The sequence below is a fragment of the Sardina pilchardus genome, chromosome 18 (genome assembly GCF_963854185.1).
Source record: "Sardina pilchardus chromosome 18, fSarPil1.1, whole genome shotgun sequence".
NCBI classification, from domain to species: Eukaryota; Metazoa; Chordata; class Actinopteri; order Clupeiformes; family Clupeidae; genus Sardina; species Sardina pilchardus.
Window position 1 is genome coordinate 23,788,862 of NC_085011.1, and position 16,364 is coordinate 23,805,225.

Consider the following 16,364-nt stretch of genomic DNA (forward strand, 5'->3'; position numbering starts at 1 on the left):
TCCTGAGATTCGTTCCGTTCAGTCGCTAGTCGTACTTCTACGACTTCGCAGGGGTGTTCCTCTCCTCATCCCTCCCAGAGCATAGAACCGCGTTGTCATCACATTTGTTCTAAGCATGATGTCTCTAGGTGTCATTATTTGGATTGCTCACGCAGTGTTTTGACCATCTTATATATTTATAATCTCTAAATCCATTTGGCGATGTATTGACGCCCCCTCCCCCATCTGCCATGCCAAACCTGAACACATCTGAAACTTGTTACATCGACCCCTTTTTTGTGGGCTGTTCCCATGGTCTATTCGTCAGTGTGTTTTGTCTTTAACACCACTCCACGTCTATAGTATTCAAGTCCCACCTACATTCCACGCAAACTTCAGTTAAACGTACGCAAGTGTTTTCCACGTTTACTTTACTCTTCCCTATTTCAAACATTCTCCATAGGTTTCTGATTTACTGGGCTGAGCCATAGGTTATACCATAGGTTACGCTCTCCACACAAGTGAGAGGTCCGCCCCACCCCCCCGCATCAAACACCGGTGCCCCCACGCGGAACCTGTCTGTCCTGTTCATGCAACCCGATCGTTTCTCGCCCTTAGTTTCATTTTAGAGCTGCTTCACCCTCACCTAGCCTTTGGCTCGGTCGCAAAAACACCACTGACTGTTAGAACCAGGGAGTGTGCTTTCTCCGCTTAACACTGTGTTCCTGCTCCGGAGCCCTGATCAATGTCCACTGCGACAGCTTATATTAAACGCTTCTCTTCCCCTCCCCTTGAGTATCGTATGTCCAGCCCCCTTGAATCTCCTGTCCATTGGCTTTTCGTGGTCTGTTTTCCTACGTCCACCCGCCGCGCCCCCCTCAACCCCCCTCGCCACACACACACACACACACACACACACACACACACACACACACACACGCGCGCGCACACACACTCACACATACACACACACGCACACACACACTCCACATTGCTTTCATTAGACATCTCTCTCTCCCCCCTCTCTCTCTTGCCTCTTGTCCGGCCCCCTGATCTTTCTGTCCATTGGCTTCTTCGGGTCTATTTTTCATGTCCAGCCCCTAATGAGTGTCCATTGGTTTTGTTATTTCCACTCCCTCCTCCCACTCCCCGGCTTTGCCCTGCCCATGTTTTGTATGTCTGTGTCCATCCATCTCCTGACGTTCAAGTTCGCAGGGACGTCACGTCCGCACTTGAACTTGCAGCTCAGGGGGGCTTTTGCCATTTTTTCATCTCTCTCTCTCTCTCTTTTCAAAAAAGCCATGACGGCTATCCCACAATCCATCTTCCCTGCGCCATCTTTGTATTATTTCTAATTTATTTTGGATGTCAAAGGCATTGATGAAGATATTTTCTCTGGAGTCTCCCTTCTAACCCGGCTCTCCCGATGTGAACCGAGCTGAAAGCCACCACCAACCACCATGTCTCGCCGCAAGCAAGAAAAACCCAAGCACTTAAGCAAACGGGATTTTTCGCGTAAGTAGAACAATATTTGCAATGTCTACTGTTTTCACTCACTTTCTCTTGGCCAGTACATAGTATTGGGCAAAGGAGAAAAAAAGCAGTTACGGAGAGCGCAATTCATGAGGTACACTGGACACTGGACAGCGGAATCGTGGTCAAGTGGACTTCACTGAAGAGCGTGGCGAGAATTTCTTTTTCGTCTATGAAATACCTTTACGCGCTTTACCACTCTAACAGTCTCAGAGAAAAGTTTTGTTTTCATCCGTCATGCAATGTGCAGGCAACAGCAGAAGTTTTAGTTTAGAATTTCGTGACATGCTTATGCCGTGGCTCTTGTGCCCCCGTTGCTTTGGCCATTTAAGAGCATACGTTAAGGTGCGCGGCGAAGGGTAGGTATGCATGCTTAAGATCGGTTTTTAAAAATATCTCAAGGAATATAGCGTAACGCGCTCTGGGTGCGATCCTGGGCAGGATCTCCCCTCTCTCATAGCCTACTATTTTTGGAAGATTTTCAAAAAAGTGGAAGTGGATTTTGATTGGGAAAAATCTCGTGTCTGACTGTTTACAAGCGCCGCGTGTGTGTTGCACTGCCAGCAGCGTAAGAAATCGGTAGAAAATCGCGTACTTGCACACAACGTATCTAAAGACATACAGCAAGAAGATAAGTATGTTTACGTTTAAACTTTTAAGTTTACCTTTTTTGAGACAGAGGGCATATGCTTCGTGGCGACGAGAGTTCTTGGGGGAAGCGTCTTATAAAGAGCAACAGGGACACTGTTTTCGCCTCTGTATTCTTCCTGATTTACCCAATGCATTCATGGATTTCTTTTACATTTTGTTCCGTTAATTCGTAAAGGGACACTTGAAAGGTAAGATAAGGTGAAATTCGGTCGAAATCCTGAAAGGCTCGAATAGAAAGAGCAAGCACTTTCAGACACAAACGAACCATTTCTGTATGTTAAGATTGATCATTTTATGAGGCAATGATTAGTTATGCAATGAGCGCAATGTTTTAGTCGTAACCTTTACATTTCCCTTCGCTCGTCGAGGTACCGTTTTACTGAAACGAAAAACTAACGATGGTTGGAACTGTGAAGTAGCTACATAGCTGTTGGATAACCTATAAAACGCAGGTTTGTCGCTGTTTACTTTCTGTGCGCCAGACCACCTATCTTTCTTATAGCGGGGCATCTAAAGCGATAAACAGGCTTGACACAATTGATACAATGTTGTTGTAACATTGTAGCGTATCATATGGCATTATTAGGTTTCCGCACCATGTCTGCTGGATCTCACTGCAAAGACCGTCTCTTCAGGTTCCATTAAGTCTGTGGTCCGTGTCGAAGGTCCGCCGCTAGGGGGCAGACAACGATCATAAACTGGATGTGAACTTGAACCTGATCAATTTCACCGCCACCCCAATCTACATATTTGACGATGTGTTTAGAATAGAAGGAAACATATAATATGGGGTTAAGGCTGCCCCACTCCCATTTACGCACCGTCGCAATTCTTAGTTTTTTGGTGAATATTGAAGAACACTATTATATAAATACGAATAGCTTACCAATAAAATGTGCAAAGACATTGAAAACTCAACCAAATGAGGAGAGCAGAGCTATAGGAGGCAACCCCACTGAAACGCACCAAGGCATTTCAGTCTCGTGGAAGGAAAATGAAACCAACACTTTTATGAAAAAAAGTTTTTTAAATTAGCGACATTATAGGCACCTCAGTAGGCCTACAGAGATAGGCTACATGATGGAGTCTGTTAAATTATGGTTGGTATTTCTGTTATAATGTCGTCTATTTACAGTGACCATAGAATAGTAACCACACAGTGTATTGTAGTGTTTATTTCACTGCTAATACGTACATGGTATGTGTGTTTGAATGCTTTAATGGTTTAGAATTATTGGTGACAAATTCGTGTTTTTTTGTGGGGTTTCTAAGATTGACAAGTAGTATCTTATGAATTAATTCGACATACCTATGAAACATTTTTTTAAAATGTTTCAGTCTTTATCTCAATACGTCCAGTGATCAATAGCATACGTTTTAGAAATTATTGACTAATTTGAATTGTTGTTGATGAGGCTATTTATCATATTAGAATAACTGTGTAGAGTATTGAGTGTCAGATTTGATAGGTGAGGGGACATTTATTGAATTACAAGCGATTGAAGTTAATACCTTTTTCAGTAATTTCCCCTTTTTTTGTAAAAAGTGTTTCTGAGGCCTAGCCTAGAGAAGTGATTAATAGACCCAGTGAATTAAGGAAACATAATGTGTGATAGCTATAGTAGATTGACTTCTAACAGTACTATTGAAACATGTAGCCTAAGCTGCCATTTACAAAAGTTAAACTACACGTACTTTACCTAAATGTTGTCTCTTGTCGTGAAGTGAAATTAAAAAACAGATTTAGAACCCATTTGAAAGAATACCATGTCAAGCATTAGCCTAATAGGATAAATACACGTTCCCATGAAAATTAATGTCTAGTTTTTAATACCTCAGTACTGAAAGGGTATACAAATTGCGTAATGCACAGTAAATGATGGCAGATGGCACGAGAAATAACATAAAATAGCCCAATGTCAGAGAAGCGACCAAACAAAATGTATGTGGTCACACTGCTTTGGATTTTGTATGTTATGGCAGACCGGCAAGCTTGGATGTTAAAAAGACTGCGATATAAGCTCCACCGTTGTCTTTGTGACCTAACATCAAATTAAGGGTAGTAGCCTACTAGTAGTCGGAATTTATCACGTTATCTCTATGTCCTAGTTGGAGCGCTGATGTCGTGTAGGATTGCGCTTTCAGATATTTTCCTGAGTACGTCTGGGAGCTACTCCACATACGCCCCTCGATATCTGGTCTGGGTTGGGCTGAAGTAAATTTAACCTCAGTTCACAAGATCCCAACATTTTTTATCAAAAATCTGTACCAATCATCACCAACTAAAATTAAAATCTATTTTTTGATTCTCAGTGGTTTTAGGTTCATTAAAATATGAAATTGGCAGCATAGTAAAGAAGGTCATGATGCTTAACCATTAGGAAACTGACAGAGTACTTTCACCTATAACAGCAACGATTTTCAATGCGATGGATACTGCGCAAAGTGCTTAAGTAGCGTCTCCCCATCCGTCTTAGTGAGCCCCAGCCATTCATGAATGGGCTTCCCTGGTTGTCTGAGAGTGACAATAGACATCTCACAACGAGTCTAAAAAAAAACTTAATCCTGGATTCAGAGGGAAGCATTTACTACGGCGACTCTACATCCCGAATTGCGGCTGAAAGTGGTTATCAAAGAAATATATATATATATATTAAAAGTCATACGCATAGATGAAGTCCGGCGGTGTACTATTTTGGAAGCTGAACGCGCTGGCTTTGCGCACTGCACATGTGTTGGACACATTTAAACGTACCCATCGTAAGAGAGTGAGACCTAGAGATGAAATCTGAAGTTACTCTGTTTGAAATGCACATTTTAAAGATGCAACTCAAGTGTGCATATTGCTCTTGTCAAATAAGGGAGAAGGTAACTGTGCCAAGCTCACAAAAATCTATTCATTAAGTATCTTCCTATGTTGTTTTCCATACAGTAAGTGGTGTTATGTGTAAACACAATATTCTCAACTATGAGTGTGTGCAGAGCACAATGTGTCTGTTCAGTTTCTGTTGTAATACATGCTGTTTACCTGATATCATTTTTTCTGGTGGCCTGAATATTTTGTAAATATTGAAGCAAAGGAGGAAAACCCTAAGAAATCACAATGCGTCTTGATTCACTAGATCCCTCTCCTATCGACAATGCCTCCCTAAGTGACAGCCAGGAATTGCTGTGACAATGATATGCACGTAGCATGCCATATGATGATTCTTCCTCCCCACATCTCTCAACATTATGCCTCATCTAGTCATCTTGCTGATATCCGCTCAAACATTCAGTGTCTAATTTTCTGTCTGTCTCTCTCTCTCTCTCCCTCTCTCTCTCTCTCCTCTTTCCCTGGTCTCTCGCTCTCCTTCCTCTCCTCCTCACTCCCTGCGTCTGGCGTGGCATCCCTTGCCTGCCTGCAGCCGAGCCTCTGTCCGCCGCCGTGCTCTCGGAGGAGCGGCAGGAACACCGTGGGCTGGTACAGCTCGCTCCGGAAGGAGACCAGGACCTGCTCACCTGTGGCCAGTGCCAGATGAACTTCCCTCTCGGGGATATCCTAATTTTTATCGAGCACAAGAGGAAGCAATGCAATGGCACCTTGTGCATGGACAAGGCAGTGGATAAGGCTCCGTCGCCGCCACATGGCGAACTGAGGAGGGCCTCCAACCCTGTGGAGGTGGGCATCCAGGTCACGCCCGAGGATGACGACTGCTTGTCCACGTCCTCCCGAGGAATTTGCCCCAAACAGGAAAACATTACAGGTAAACGACTCTTTTTAGAAAACAAGGAGGGGGAGAAAAAAAAAAAAACGTTGACCAAAAAATGTAGAGGTGATGGGGGTCAGGCTTATTGCACATGGATATAAAAAAAAATTGTCTGGAGAGGGATGCTTGTGATTCACATCTGTACACTCACACTGCAAGTGTGTTTGTGTGTGTGTGTGTGTGTGTGTGTGTGTGTGTGTGTGTGTGTGAGTGTGTGAGTGTGTGTGTGCATGCATACTGAGTAGATGCATAAGACATGCATCGCACACATGTTCCCCCCTCACTGTGGGGTTTGGTGGCCCTTAGAGAAATTGGGTGGATCCCAACTGCAGCTCTGGAGACAGATATCAATAACCTTAATATGGAGAATGACTGGGATTGTGCATAAGCCTATGTGTAGCCAATGTGTGTGTGTGTGTGTGTGTGTGTGTGTGTGTGCACGCAGAGTAAACAGGAATATGAAACACATAGTGTGGCGGCGGGTTATTGAAGCTTGCCACACTGTGAAAGCCGACCTCAGAGCCAGTGTCAAGTTGAGGCTGCAGCTTTTGTTTTTCCAAAGCAGAGATGAAAAACATTCTTTGTTTTGATTTATTATCATTTGCTCATCAGCGCTCCGAATCGCCATGGGTTTTCACTTTGCTCTTCGACTGAGTGGGATCGCGGTAATTAAAGTCAGGCTTGTGCCGTAGATCACAGCCCCTTGCACTGTCGACTGTCTGCTCCACTGTGGGCTTCGCCGTGGCTCCTCTCCGTGGTGAAACCCACTCAGCCCCTCTCCTTCTCCCCCTCTCCTCTCCTCTCCGCTCATCAGACGACATCTCCTTTAGTTCAGAGGAGTTTTTGAAACGGTTAAACTTGACTTAGCAGATGCCCGGGGGTCCACTGAGCCCGACGGGGTGGCATTGTTTTTTTTTTTTTTGTTAATTCACTTCTACCACCACACACACACACACACACACACACACACACATATGCGGTAATCAAATATAGCCCAATGGCAAAGTGACATGGCCGACCTTGGCTTGAAGTTGCCATTTTGTGACTGGACAAAGTGGAGCACCGAGGGTGTGCCCTGAAGGGCACACAAATGGGCTTATCCCCACAAAGAGGGACACTGAGAGGGGAGGGGGGCAGGTTGGGGTGTGTGTGTGTGTGTGAGGGGTAGTTTGGAGGGTGGCATCGTACCACCCCCCTCACACACACACACACACACACACACATACACCCAAACAACACTCACACACATGCACGCACGCACGCACGTGCACACACACACACACACACACACACACACACACACACACTCACACACACTCCCCTCCCCACCTCAACCTCCCTCAGTGTGTGTCCACAAGCTCATGGGAAATGCCTCTCTGTGCTGCTTGGACTCTCTCATGTGGTTTCCACAGATGTATCTTGATTTCGTTGTGGTTTTTACATGGCCACATCTTATCCGAATAAATGTATGCCTGCAGATTTTCACTTTCTTACCAAAATATAGAAAAAAAAACCTACGAAAAAAAACGTGAAAAAGGAAGTAGAGGGACACTCGGTTATTTTTGGTTTGTTGAGGAAGAGTCATTTATTTTAAGGAATCTTAGCACCACTAATTATTTGTTATAGTTTTTCTGCGTGTATTTTAATTAGGGTGAACTTCTAGCGGTTGACTTCCAGCACTAAATAAGGCATGGGAAAACATGAAATACTGCCACGGAGACAAAGAGCCAAACAGGACAGTTTATCACTTTGCTTGTAAACAACTTTAAAAAAAAAGAAAAAAATTCTTGGAATCCGCAGGGTTAAATTGTGTCCTAAGGTAATCATAAGGTCGTCTGCTCCTTTTTGCCAGGCTGTTTACAGAACTCAATGTCCACCCCACACCCCCCCGCCCACCCCCAAGAGCTCATTGTATAACACTGGAAATCTTTTTCCCCTGTGTGTGTGTGTGTGTGTGTGTGTGTGTGTGTGTGTGTGTGTGTGTGTGCCTCCCTACTGTACACAGCCGGCCTGCTGCTGCTGGTGATTTAAAGAGGTGTTTGTTGCGAGCAGAAAAATGCCAGCGTGTCTCCTCCGGCCTGTTTTGTCTGCAGCCCTCCCCTCGCATTAAGACCTTTTTCCCCCCTCCCTCCTTCTCTCTCTGTCTCTTTCTCTTTCTCTCTCTCTCTCTCTCTCTCTCTCTCTCTCTCTCTCTCTCTCTTTCTTTCTCTTTTTCTGGTTTGGTTCAGAGGGATCGGTTTTCCAGGAAGTGCCTGGGTTGGGTCAGCCCCATCAACAATCATTTGTACTTGACCTTCTTTCAGGAGTAATTATGGGCTGGTGGGGTTCAAGGATGAAGTAGTTCCCAAAGACATCCTAGCTGCGTGATGGGCAAAGTGGGCTTAGGAGGGGGTGGACGAAAGGAGAGAAGAACTGAAAGAAAGAAAGAGACAGATAGAAAGACAGAAAGAAAGAAAGAGAAAGAAAGAAAGAAAAATACCCTTCTCCAGGGTGGATTTACATATGGAGGGCATGTGGTAGGCTAAAGGACAGTCAAGCCAATGTCTCCCTGAGATTCATTGTGGTTTTAATGGATATGAGTGCTAACCAGGGTCATGCATGTCTGGTTAACCCCTTTGTTTTAAAAGATGTTGATGCAGTTTCAGCACAAATTATCCAATCCATTTAAGCGTGCCAGCTATCGCGCTCGCTAGCGTCATGTTCCTGTCAGCAGCTAAACTGGGTTATTAGGCTCATTTACATCATAATATAAAAAGGGTTCAGACGATGGTGTTGGGTCACTGGTATTATGTGTGGTTGGTATAATAAAAAAAAAAAAAACAATTTTGAGGGAAAGACTTCAACGGCTCCTTAGCATGTTATTTAATCTTGGCAATGTTAGTGGGTCAAACAGGGAACAGTGACATCAATTAGTCATACTAGAGGTAGCTTTAGACATAACATTTTCAAGGACAGTTATGGCTCTAGCATGTGGCTCAGTTTATGAAGCAGTGTACGTTTTGAAGAACGTCTTTCTTCTGAGCAGACAGATTTCAATGGAGTTCTGGCCTTAAATACAGATGTTAGTCACTTTGTAGTATGCAGTGTCATAACTGAGTACCTGTCAACAAGCCTCCTGAATTAGATGGTGTAGACCTGAACTGATATTTACATTTATATATCCTATGCTGGTGGTAGTAATGGCAGGCATGTTATGTTAGTGATCGATTCCTGTGGCGTAACCTAGGCTGGGAGAGTGCTGTGGTAATATGTGGTTGGGGGGAGATTTGAGGAGAGAGAGGGGACAGTGAGGACCTCACGGAGGATCCCGACGCTGGCTGCCTCAAATGGCCAAATACGGAGCTTTGTCTGCGTGATGTAACATCCCTATTTACATATAGCAGCGGTCTGTTTGAGAAGACGAAAAGCAGTACCTGTCATGGTGGAATGGACTGTGTATGTGTGTGTGTGTGTGTGTGTGTGTGTGTGTGTGTGTGTGTGCGCGTGTATGTGGAGAGCGCTGTACGTGTGTGTGTGTGTGTGTGTGTGTGTGTGCTCCATGCATGCTGCCCCAAATAGGCCATGCATCCTGGCGAGGGGGCCCAGGCCGTCAGCACGGGGGTAATCGACTCTGCAGCTCTCTCCCCTCCACCCCACCCCACTCCACCCCGCCCCCTCTCCTCCCATACCCCCCCTGCCCTCTACCCTCCCCTCCCCTTCACTCTCTCTTTCTGCCCCCTTCTCTGTGCTTTCCTCACCCCCTCTTTTTTTTTTTTTTCACCCTTCGCCTGTACGCTGCCGGGCCGTGCCATTTTAATATGGGCAGCCATGAGCCCTGTTTCTCCAACGGCAACACTTATTCTATTAATCCCTAAATGAGATTATGCGCCCCAATCCCGAGATTCACTGACAGAGGGAGGGGGGAAAATAAAGGCAGGTTGTTAATCTTAAACTGTGATGGGCCTTTTATCACATGCACATGAGTGTGTGCCAAGAGCGTCAAGCGCTGTGTGAGCGCTCAACGCATTACAGTGATGGTAATGGCATTGCCTTTGTTCCGTTCCTTCTGTCTGGCTTTCTTGATGAAATGTAAAAAATATGCAAAGTAACATCCGGCGATCTCCAGTGTGTGTGTGTGTGTGTGTTTTTTTTTTCTGCCTTTTTTTTTTTTTTTCGAGCGCGGCGTCCAAAAATATGTCAACGTGACAGATTGAATTTGCGTTGGCTTCGAACATGAAACCGTTTGGAACGCCGGTGAACTTTTTAACGAGCAGGTTTTTTTTACAAAAAAAAAATAAAAAAAATCTGGGACTGTCTACTGCCACGCTGATGTCCCCTTTTGATATTATGACCGGTCTGCAGTGGGTCAGCCGATTAGTTCAGACTCACAGTGCTGATATGCACAATGGGACTCAATACAGATAATTGTATTTTTTTTTTCAAATGCTTTTTCAAATGCCTCTCTCTTTTGAACATGCATGTCTTCTATCTCTCTATTCTCTCTCTCTCTCTCTCTCTCTCCTTCTCTCTCTCTTTTTCAGTTGTTGCACAGCTACGGCTCTAGCAGTCAATGTAAATCAGGGCCACCCAATTAATATTGAATCAATTACACTGTGCTATTGCCTGGCATATGAGCTGCATGCAATTTTCTGTGCCAAAATTTGACCCAGATGATTGCCTTAACAAAGACCCAAGCAATTTGAGCCATTTTTTAAAATATCATCTAGTTCATTTTTTTCCCTTCACTCAAATCACCCACTATTTCAAGCATAACTGTCTGTCATGACTGTGATTATCTTCAAAGCGTAATTCTTTTGTAGCTGACAAGGGAGAGAGTTGGATTTGGCGAAGGATGTGATTTCCCCCTTTCTCTCTGTCTCTCTGTCTCTCTGTCTCTCTGTCTCTCTGTCTCTCGCTCTCTCTCCCCCAGCTGGGTGCTGGGGGGCCAATGGGGCATAGTGAAGTAATGGGTACTGTGAATGTTGAGTACAGTACCATGTATTGCAGTGCTCACCCATAGATACTGTAGTACACACACACACACACACACACACACACACACAGAAGAATGAGCAGAGAGGCTAGCAACTAACTAAACAGCCTCAGCAGACAGACACAGGAACTAGCCTCTATCAGCAGCTGTTGCCAGCTCCCAGCTTTCCCCTGCCAGTCAACAATGTGTGTGTGTGTGTGTGTGTGTGTGAGAGAGAGAGGGAGAGAGAGAGAGAAAGTGTGTGTGTGTGTGTGTATATGTATATGTACATGTACATACTTATGTGTGTGTTATTTGCTCTTCTGCTGTATATGTGAGTGTATCCAAAATCTGTGTGTGTGTGTGTGTGAGCTAGAGAGAGTGTTTTCATCGGTTGAATAAATTCAGGATTGCTGTTCTTGTCGCAGATGTAGTGACTAGCTGCGGTGGCACTTGGAGACATGGCTAAGCGCAGTGGTCCTGGCACAACACGTCCAACCGAACCCTTTTTTTAGAATTCCACTCTCCATGCGCGTGTGCTGCAGGAGGCTTCACAGCATTTTTCTTGTTCCATGATCAGGGACCATGAATTATCAGAAAGCCCCCTCCCCCCGCCCCCTCAACCCCCCCAAGAAAGCAATGTGTCTCACTAATGTCACAGAAGCCTTGGCAGTTCTGTGCTCAGATGCGAGTGCTTTATGAATATGCATATAAATAGCGCCTCATCTTTAATTTTTCCAAAGGCTGCGAATCCGTTTCATTCCCCGTTTTTTTTCCCTTTATCTTTGTGATATTTTCTTTTTTTTCTGGAAGATGAGCTTAGATTCTCTTGCAGTGTAAGGTAATGAGCTGGCTTGGTTTTATGTGTACGTTTGCCTGTGTGTGTGTGTGTGTTGGGTAGCTGAAGTGCATGCTTTCTCTTGACATGTGCTACATTTTGATGTTAATTTCAGAACACCCCCCTACACTGTCCCTTCAGCCAGAGAAAAGCTGAAACAATGACCTATTTTTGCCAAATGTTTTTATTTATATTATGAATTTCCCACTGCTGGATTCTGCCTTTTATATAATTGATCCTAGAAAAAAAAATCGCATTCATATTATAATGGGACTTTTTATCCTATGAGATGTTTTGTGTGTGTGTGTGTGTGTGTGTGTGTGTGTGTGTGTGTGTGTGTGTGTGTGTGTCTGTGTGTGTGTGCGTGTGTGTGTGTGTGTGTATGTGTGTGTATCAGGGAGATGGGAGGGAGTGGGGTTAGTGGATTTGGAAGGTGTAGGGAGATTTTTTTCTACCCCTGTGTGTGCGCTGCAAGCTGAAGCGGCTGCACATCCCCTCTACCTGTTTTTATTTTCTCGTCTTCTTCTTCCTGTGGCTGTGCGCCTCGTGGCGAGATCCAGCTCACGGGAAACAAAGGTATTTAGCAGACAGCCGTTCCCTGACTGGCACACTGCCACCTACGCCAACCAGCCCTCGCTCACCGCCCCCCCCCCCCCCCCCTCTACCCACCATAAGCCCCCCTCCGTCAACCACTGCTGCTTGGAGTCCCTCCCCTCCCACCTCCAGACAATGGCGTCTTTTTTGGTGACAGGAGGAGAGAGAGAGAAACACAGAGAGAGAGAGAGATCCATACTGAAGCGTTTGCTCATTCAGAAGCTGCTGACACACTCCCCCCCCCCACCCAACACACACACATACACAAACACAGACATACACACACACACACACACACACACACACACACACACACACACACACACACAGACACACACACACACACACACACACACGAGCACAAACACAGACATACAGTACGTACACACTCCCACCCTGGGAGAAGGCACTGAGTAATTGTGCTCAGATGTACACAATTGCGAGTGTGTGTGTATATCAAGGTGTGTCTCTGTTTAGTCTGCGTTTCTTTTTTTTTTTGAAGATGAAAATGATCAATGAACATAACAAAAAACAACAACAAAAATCTGATCCCCATAAAAAATATATCCAATAAAAAATAGATCTGATTATAGATGCAAATATGTATTTCTCTTCAAAGCAGATGTGTCTATTTGTTATATTGACAGATACACTGGAAAATATTCCCCCTCTAAATTTAGTTAAATCACGTCACTGAAGTGTGTGTGTGTGTGTGTGTGTGTGTGTGTGTGTGTGTGTGTGTGTGTGTGTGTGTGTGCGTGTGTTTGTGGGTGCATAGAGGTCCTGACCTCTCCTTCGTGTGTGTGTGTGTGCAATGATGGTGATGATGATTGATAGGAGTGACGGGTGAGGTTCCCTGTAAAAAAAACATTCCTCTTTGCTCTCTCTTTGCTCTCTCTTTCTCTCTCTCTCTCTCTCTCTCTCTCTCCTTTTCTCTTTCCTGTTCTCCTGGGCCTGTGTCTCTGTACATATAGGCCTACCAGGCCCTGTCACACTGTGGCTCTCCAGTTATATCAGAGGTTTGAGAGGAGGAAAAAAGTGTCCATAAAAAATGTTTATGTACTACAAAGCGTATTTATAAATCCCAGTGGATTACAGGCTGGCGTTTTATAAACAAGCAAAAAACTGTGCTGAATTACTAAGTGTGTGTGTTTGTGTGTGTGTGTGTGTGTGTGTGTGTGTGTGTGTGTATGCGCATGCATGCGTATGTGCAGCACGTGTGAGAGGCTGTGTGAGTACATAGACTCAGAGGATGTGAAATTGCTGCTGCCCCTTATGTGTGTATAAACCTGAATGAAGGGTAGCACCCGCATAAGTAGTGTACGAATGTGCTACTTGTAGTGGGTGTACGTCAGCATGTGTTGGGCAAATGTGTTGATGCATACACATGTATCTCTCTCTCTCTGTGTGTGTGAGTGTGTGTGTGTGTGTGTGAGAGAGAGTGCGTGTGTGAGTGTGTGTGAATGTGTGTGTTTGTATGTTTATATGTGTGTGTATTTGTGCGTACAAGAGGGCCGTTTGGGCTCGGGGGTGAACATGAAAGGGTTTGGGAGTTGGCAGCATGGCTGGAGGACATCCCCAGTGGGCCGTGCCAGCGGATGGTTGGCAGGGAGCAGGGCTGGGGACGGGGCTGGGGACGGGGAGGGGGGGCTGGGGAGGACTGGGCTAGTGTGGCCCTGGCTCCCGGTTCCACGCTGGGCATTCCTGTTACTCATGAACTCCCACCATAGCTGCAGCCTGCCCCTGATCTGTGGAGTAGTGATAGCTGCTGGGCACACTCATTCATACTCGTACAACACACACACACACACACACACACACACACACACACTCTCTCTCTCTCTCACACACACACACACACACACACACACACACACATACTCACACTATTACACTCAAGCTCAGACTCATGTTAAAACATGTTGTTATTTGATTTGGCATACTCTCATGTACTCTCATAGCTATGTTCCACTCGTTCTCTCTCTCGGTCACACACACACACACACCTACACTTACACACACACACACACACACACACACACACACACACTGGTTTCTCTGGTTTTTGCTGATGAGTGTACTGACTGTACAGTTGCCCGTAGGCTTAAGGTTATGCTTATCTGCTTGTCTGCAGAGGCGAGGTCTAGGTGTGTCTACCAGTCAGTGTGTCAGCTGGTGGCCTTCTCAGGCCGTCCAGCTGACCGAACGGCAGGCAGGCCGGCAGGCAGGCCGTCCGTCCAGCATCAGTAGCCCCTGTCCTCTCCGAGTGGGTCTCAGAAGTTGTCTGAGTTTTTGCGGTGACCTTGAGGAGTGCTGCCACTCGCGCGGCTAGGGGCTTGCCAGCCGAGGCGCTCAATACAATCAATTCATTTGGGCTCTAATGGTTACAAATGGCAAAAGTTGAGTCTCTGCAGACACACAGAGACCCCCTCAGCGGCCTGTTTTTTGCCTTTTATTTCCTTTCCATCTCTCTCTCCCCCTGTCTCTCTCTCTCTCTTTCTTTTCTTCTGTCTCCATCTCTTCCTAGTTCTCTTTCTCTTTTTTGCTCCCTCCATCCATCTCTTCTTTTTTTTCCTTCTGTCTTTCTTTCTCGGTCTCCAATTCATTCTTTTTTTGTCTATTTGGTTCTGCTTGTTCACCCCTCTCTCTCTCTCTCTCTCTCTCTTACTCTCTTGTTCACTCTCTCTCTCCCTCTCTCTCTCTCTCTCCTTCCGTCTGTGCGCCGCGCGCGGCGTTCCCTGTGTGACTTCATTAGGCTGCTCTCTCTAACCCACGCGGGGTTCACAGTGGCTCCGGCGGCCCTCTGGGCGCCTGCTTATTGTGCCCTAATCAAAAAGTCTTCACCGAGCCGCGGCTGATTAGGAGAGCATACCGAGAGCGCCGCCGCATAAACGCTGGATAAATAATCCAGGGCCGCCGCCGCGTCGGCACGGACCAAAGACCGGCCCACAAAAAGTGCCCGGCGAGTTCTCTCTGTGTGTGTGTGTGTGTGTGTGTGCGTGTGTGTTTTTTTTCACATGCCTAAAGTGAGGCATGTGTGTGTGTGTGTGGATTGGGTGTTTGCCTAGTTTTGAGTGTTTGTGTGTGTGAATGTGAATGTGCGTGACAGTGTTGGGTGTGTGCCTATTTTTTTTTTGGCCGTGTGTGTGTGTGTGTTAGTGTGTGTGTGTGTGCACGCGCTGGGCCCCACAGTAGTTGAAGAGCTGAGAGGCTGTTGCCAGAATCTCTGAATTTGATGCGAGGTCCAGAAATTGGGCTGACATGCACAGGAGAACTAAACGATTGCAGATATCATGGGAGGGCATTATTTCACAAGTTTGCATATTAATCTCCAAAGTGGCATTTTTATGTTACCATGAGACACACAATTAAAATGTGAATTAAGCGCATTAGAGAGATTATTTTTTTTGACGCTTAATGACTGTTATTGGCACTGCCGATCCGCATTAGGATGATGATTGCTGTTATGTATATGACATGCAAATTCACACACCCCAAAAACAAATATTTGAGGAACAGCATCTGCACTCGCCTTCAAAGCGGTGTGATGCACAATGTGTACGGTGCACAACAATGTTGGTGCTCGTGTGTGATTTTTCTGTGTGTGTATGTGTGTGTCTATACACACACACTCCTCAGGGACTACTCAAAGCCACATGCACCTTGACAATACAACCACCCACCTCACACAAAATACACACCGTGACTGTCACACGCTCTCTCTGCCGCGACTGGCTTTAACAAGTGTTGGCAGAACAAGAGAAAAAGACAGAGAAGACAGACAGAGGGAATGAAAGAAAGAGAGGGAGGGAGAAAGAAAAGAATGAAAAGAAAGACACTTGTTTGTACAGTGGGATAATTCGCCCCCGTGTCAGGAAGCTCGGTGCTGGCCCGGGGTTGGGGGGGTCTGTGGCCCCCTCACCCCGCACAGGATGGCCTGTCACGCTGCCGAGATCCTGCCTGCCAATAAGTTAATTGCTTTATTTTTGGATGCCTGTAGAACGAAAGACAACCCCTGGCTCCCAGCTGCAGGCTGTGCAGATGCGGCATCTATCAGAGACAGCGACGA

The 16,364-nt window shown here is 45.7% G+C and overlaps 1 protein-coding gene across 1 annotated transcript in view; it reads left to right on the forward strand.

Annotated features, from left to right (window-relative positions):
• The first annotated feature begins 1,204 nt into the window (after window positions 1-1,204).
• bcl11aa (BCL11 transcription factor A a) overlaps window positions 1,205-16,364 on the forward strand; it is a 66,499-nt gene continuing 51,339 nt past the window's right edge. Inside the window, exons 1-2 of the mRNA XM_062519587.1 lie at window positions 1,205-1,494; window positions 5,571-5,909. Coding sequence (XP_062375571.1) covers window positions 1,440-1,494; window positions 5,571-5,909 — 394 coding nt within the window. The 5' untranslated portion in view covers window positions 1,205-1,439. The remainder of the gene's footprint in view (window positions 1,495-5,570; window positions 5,910-16,364) is intronic.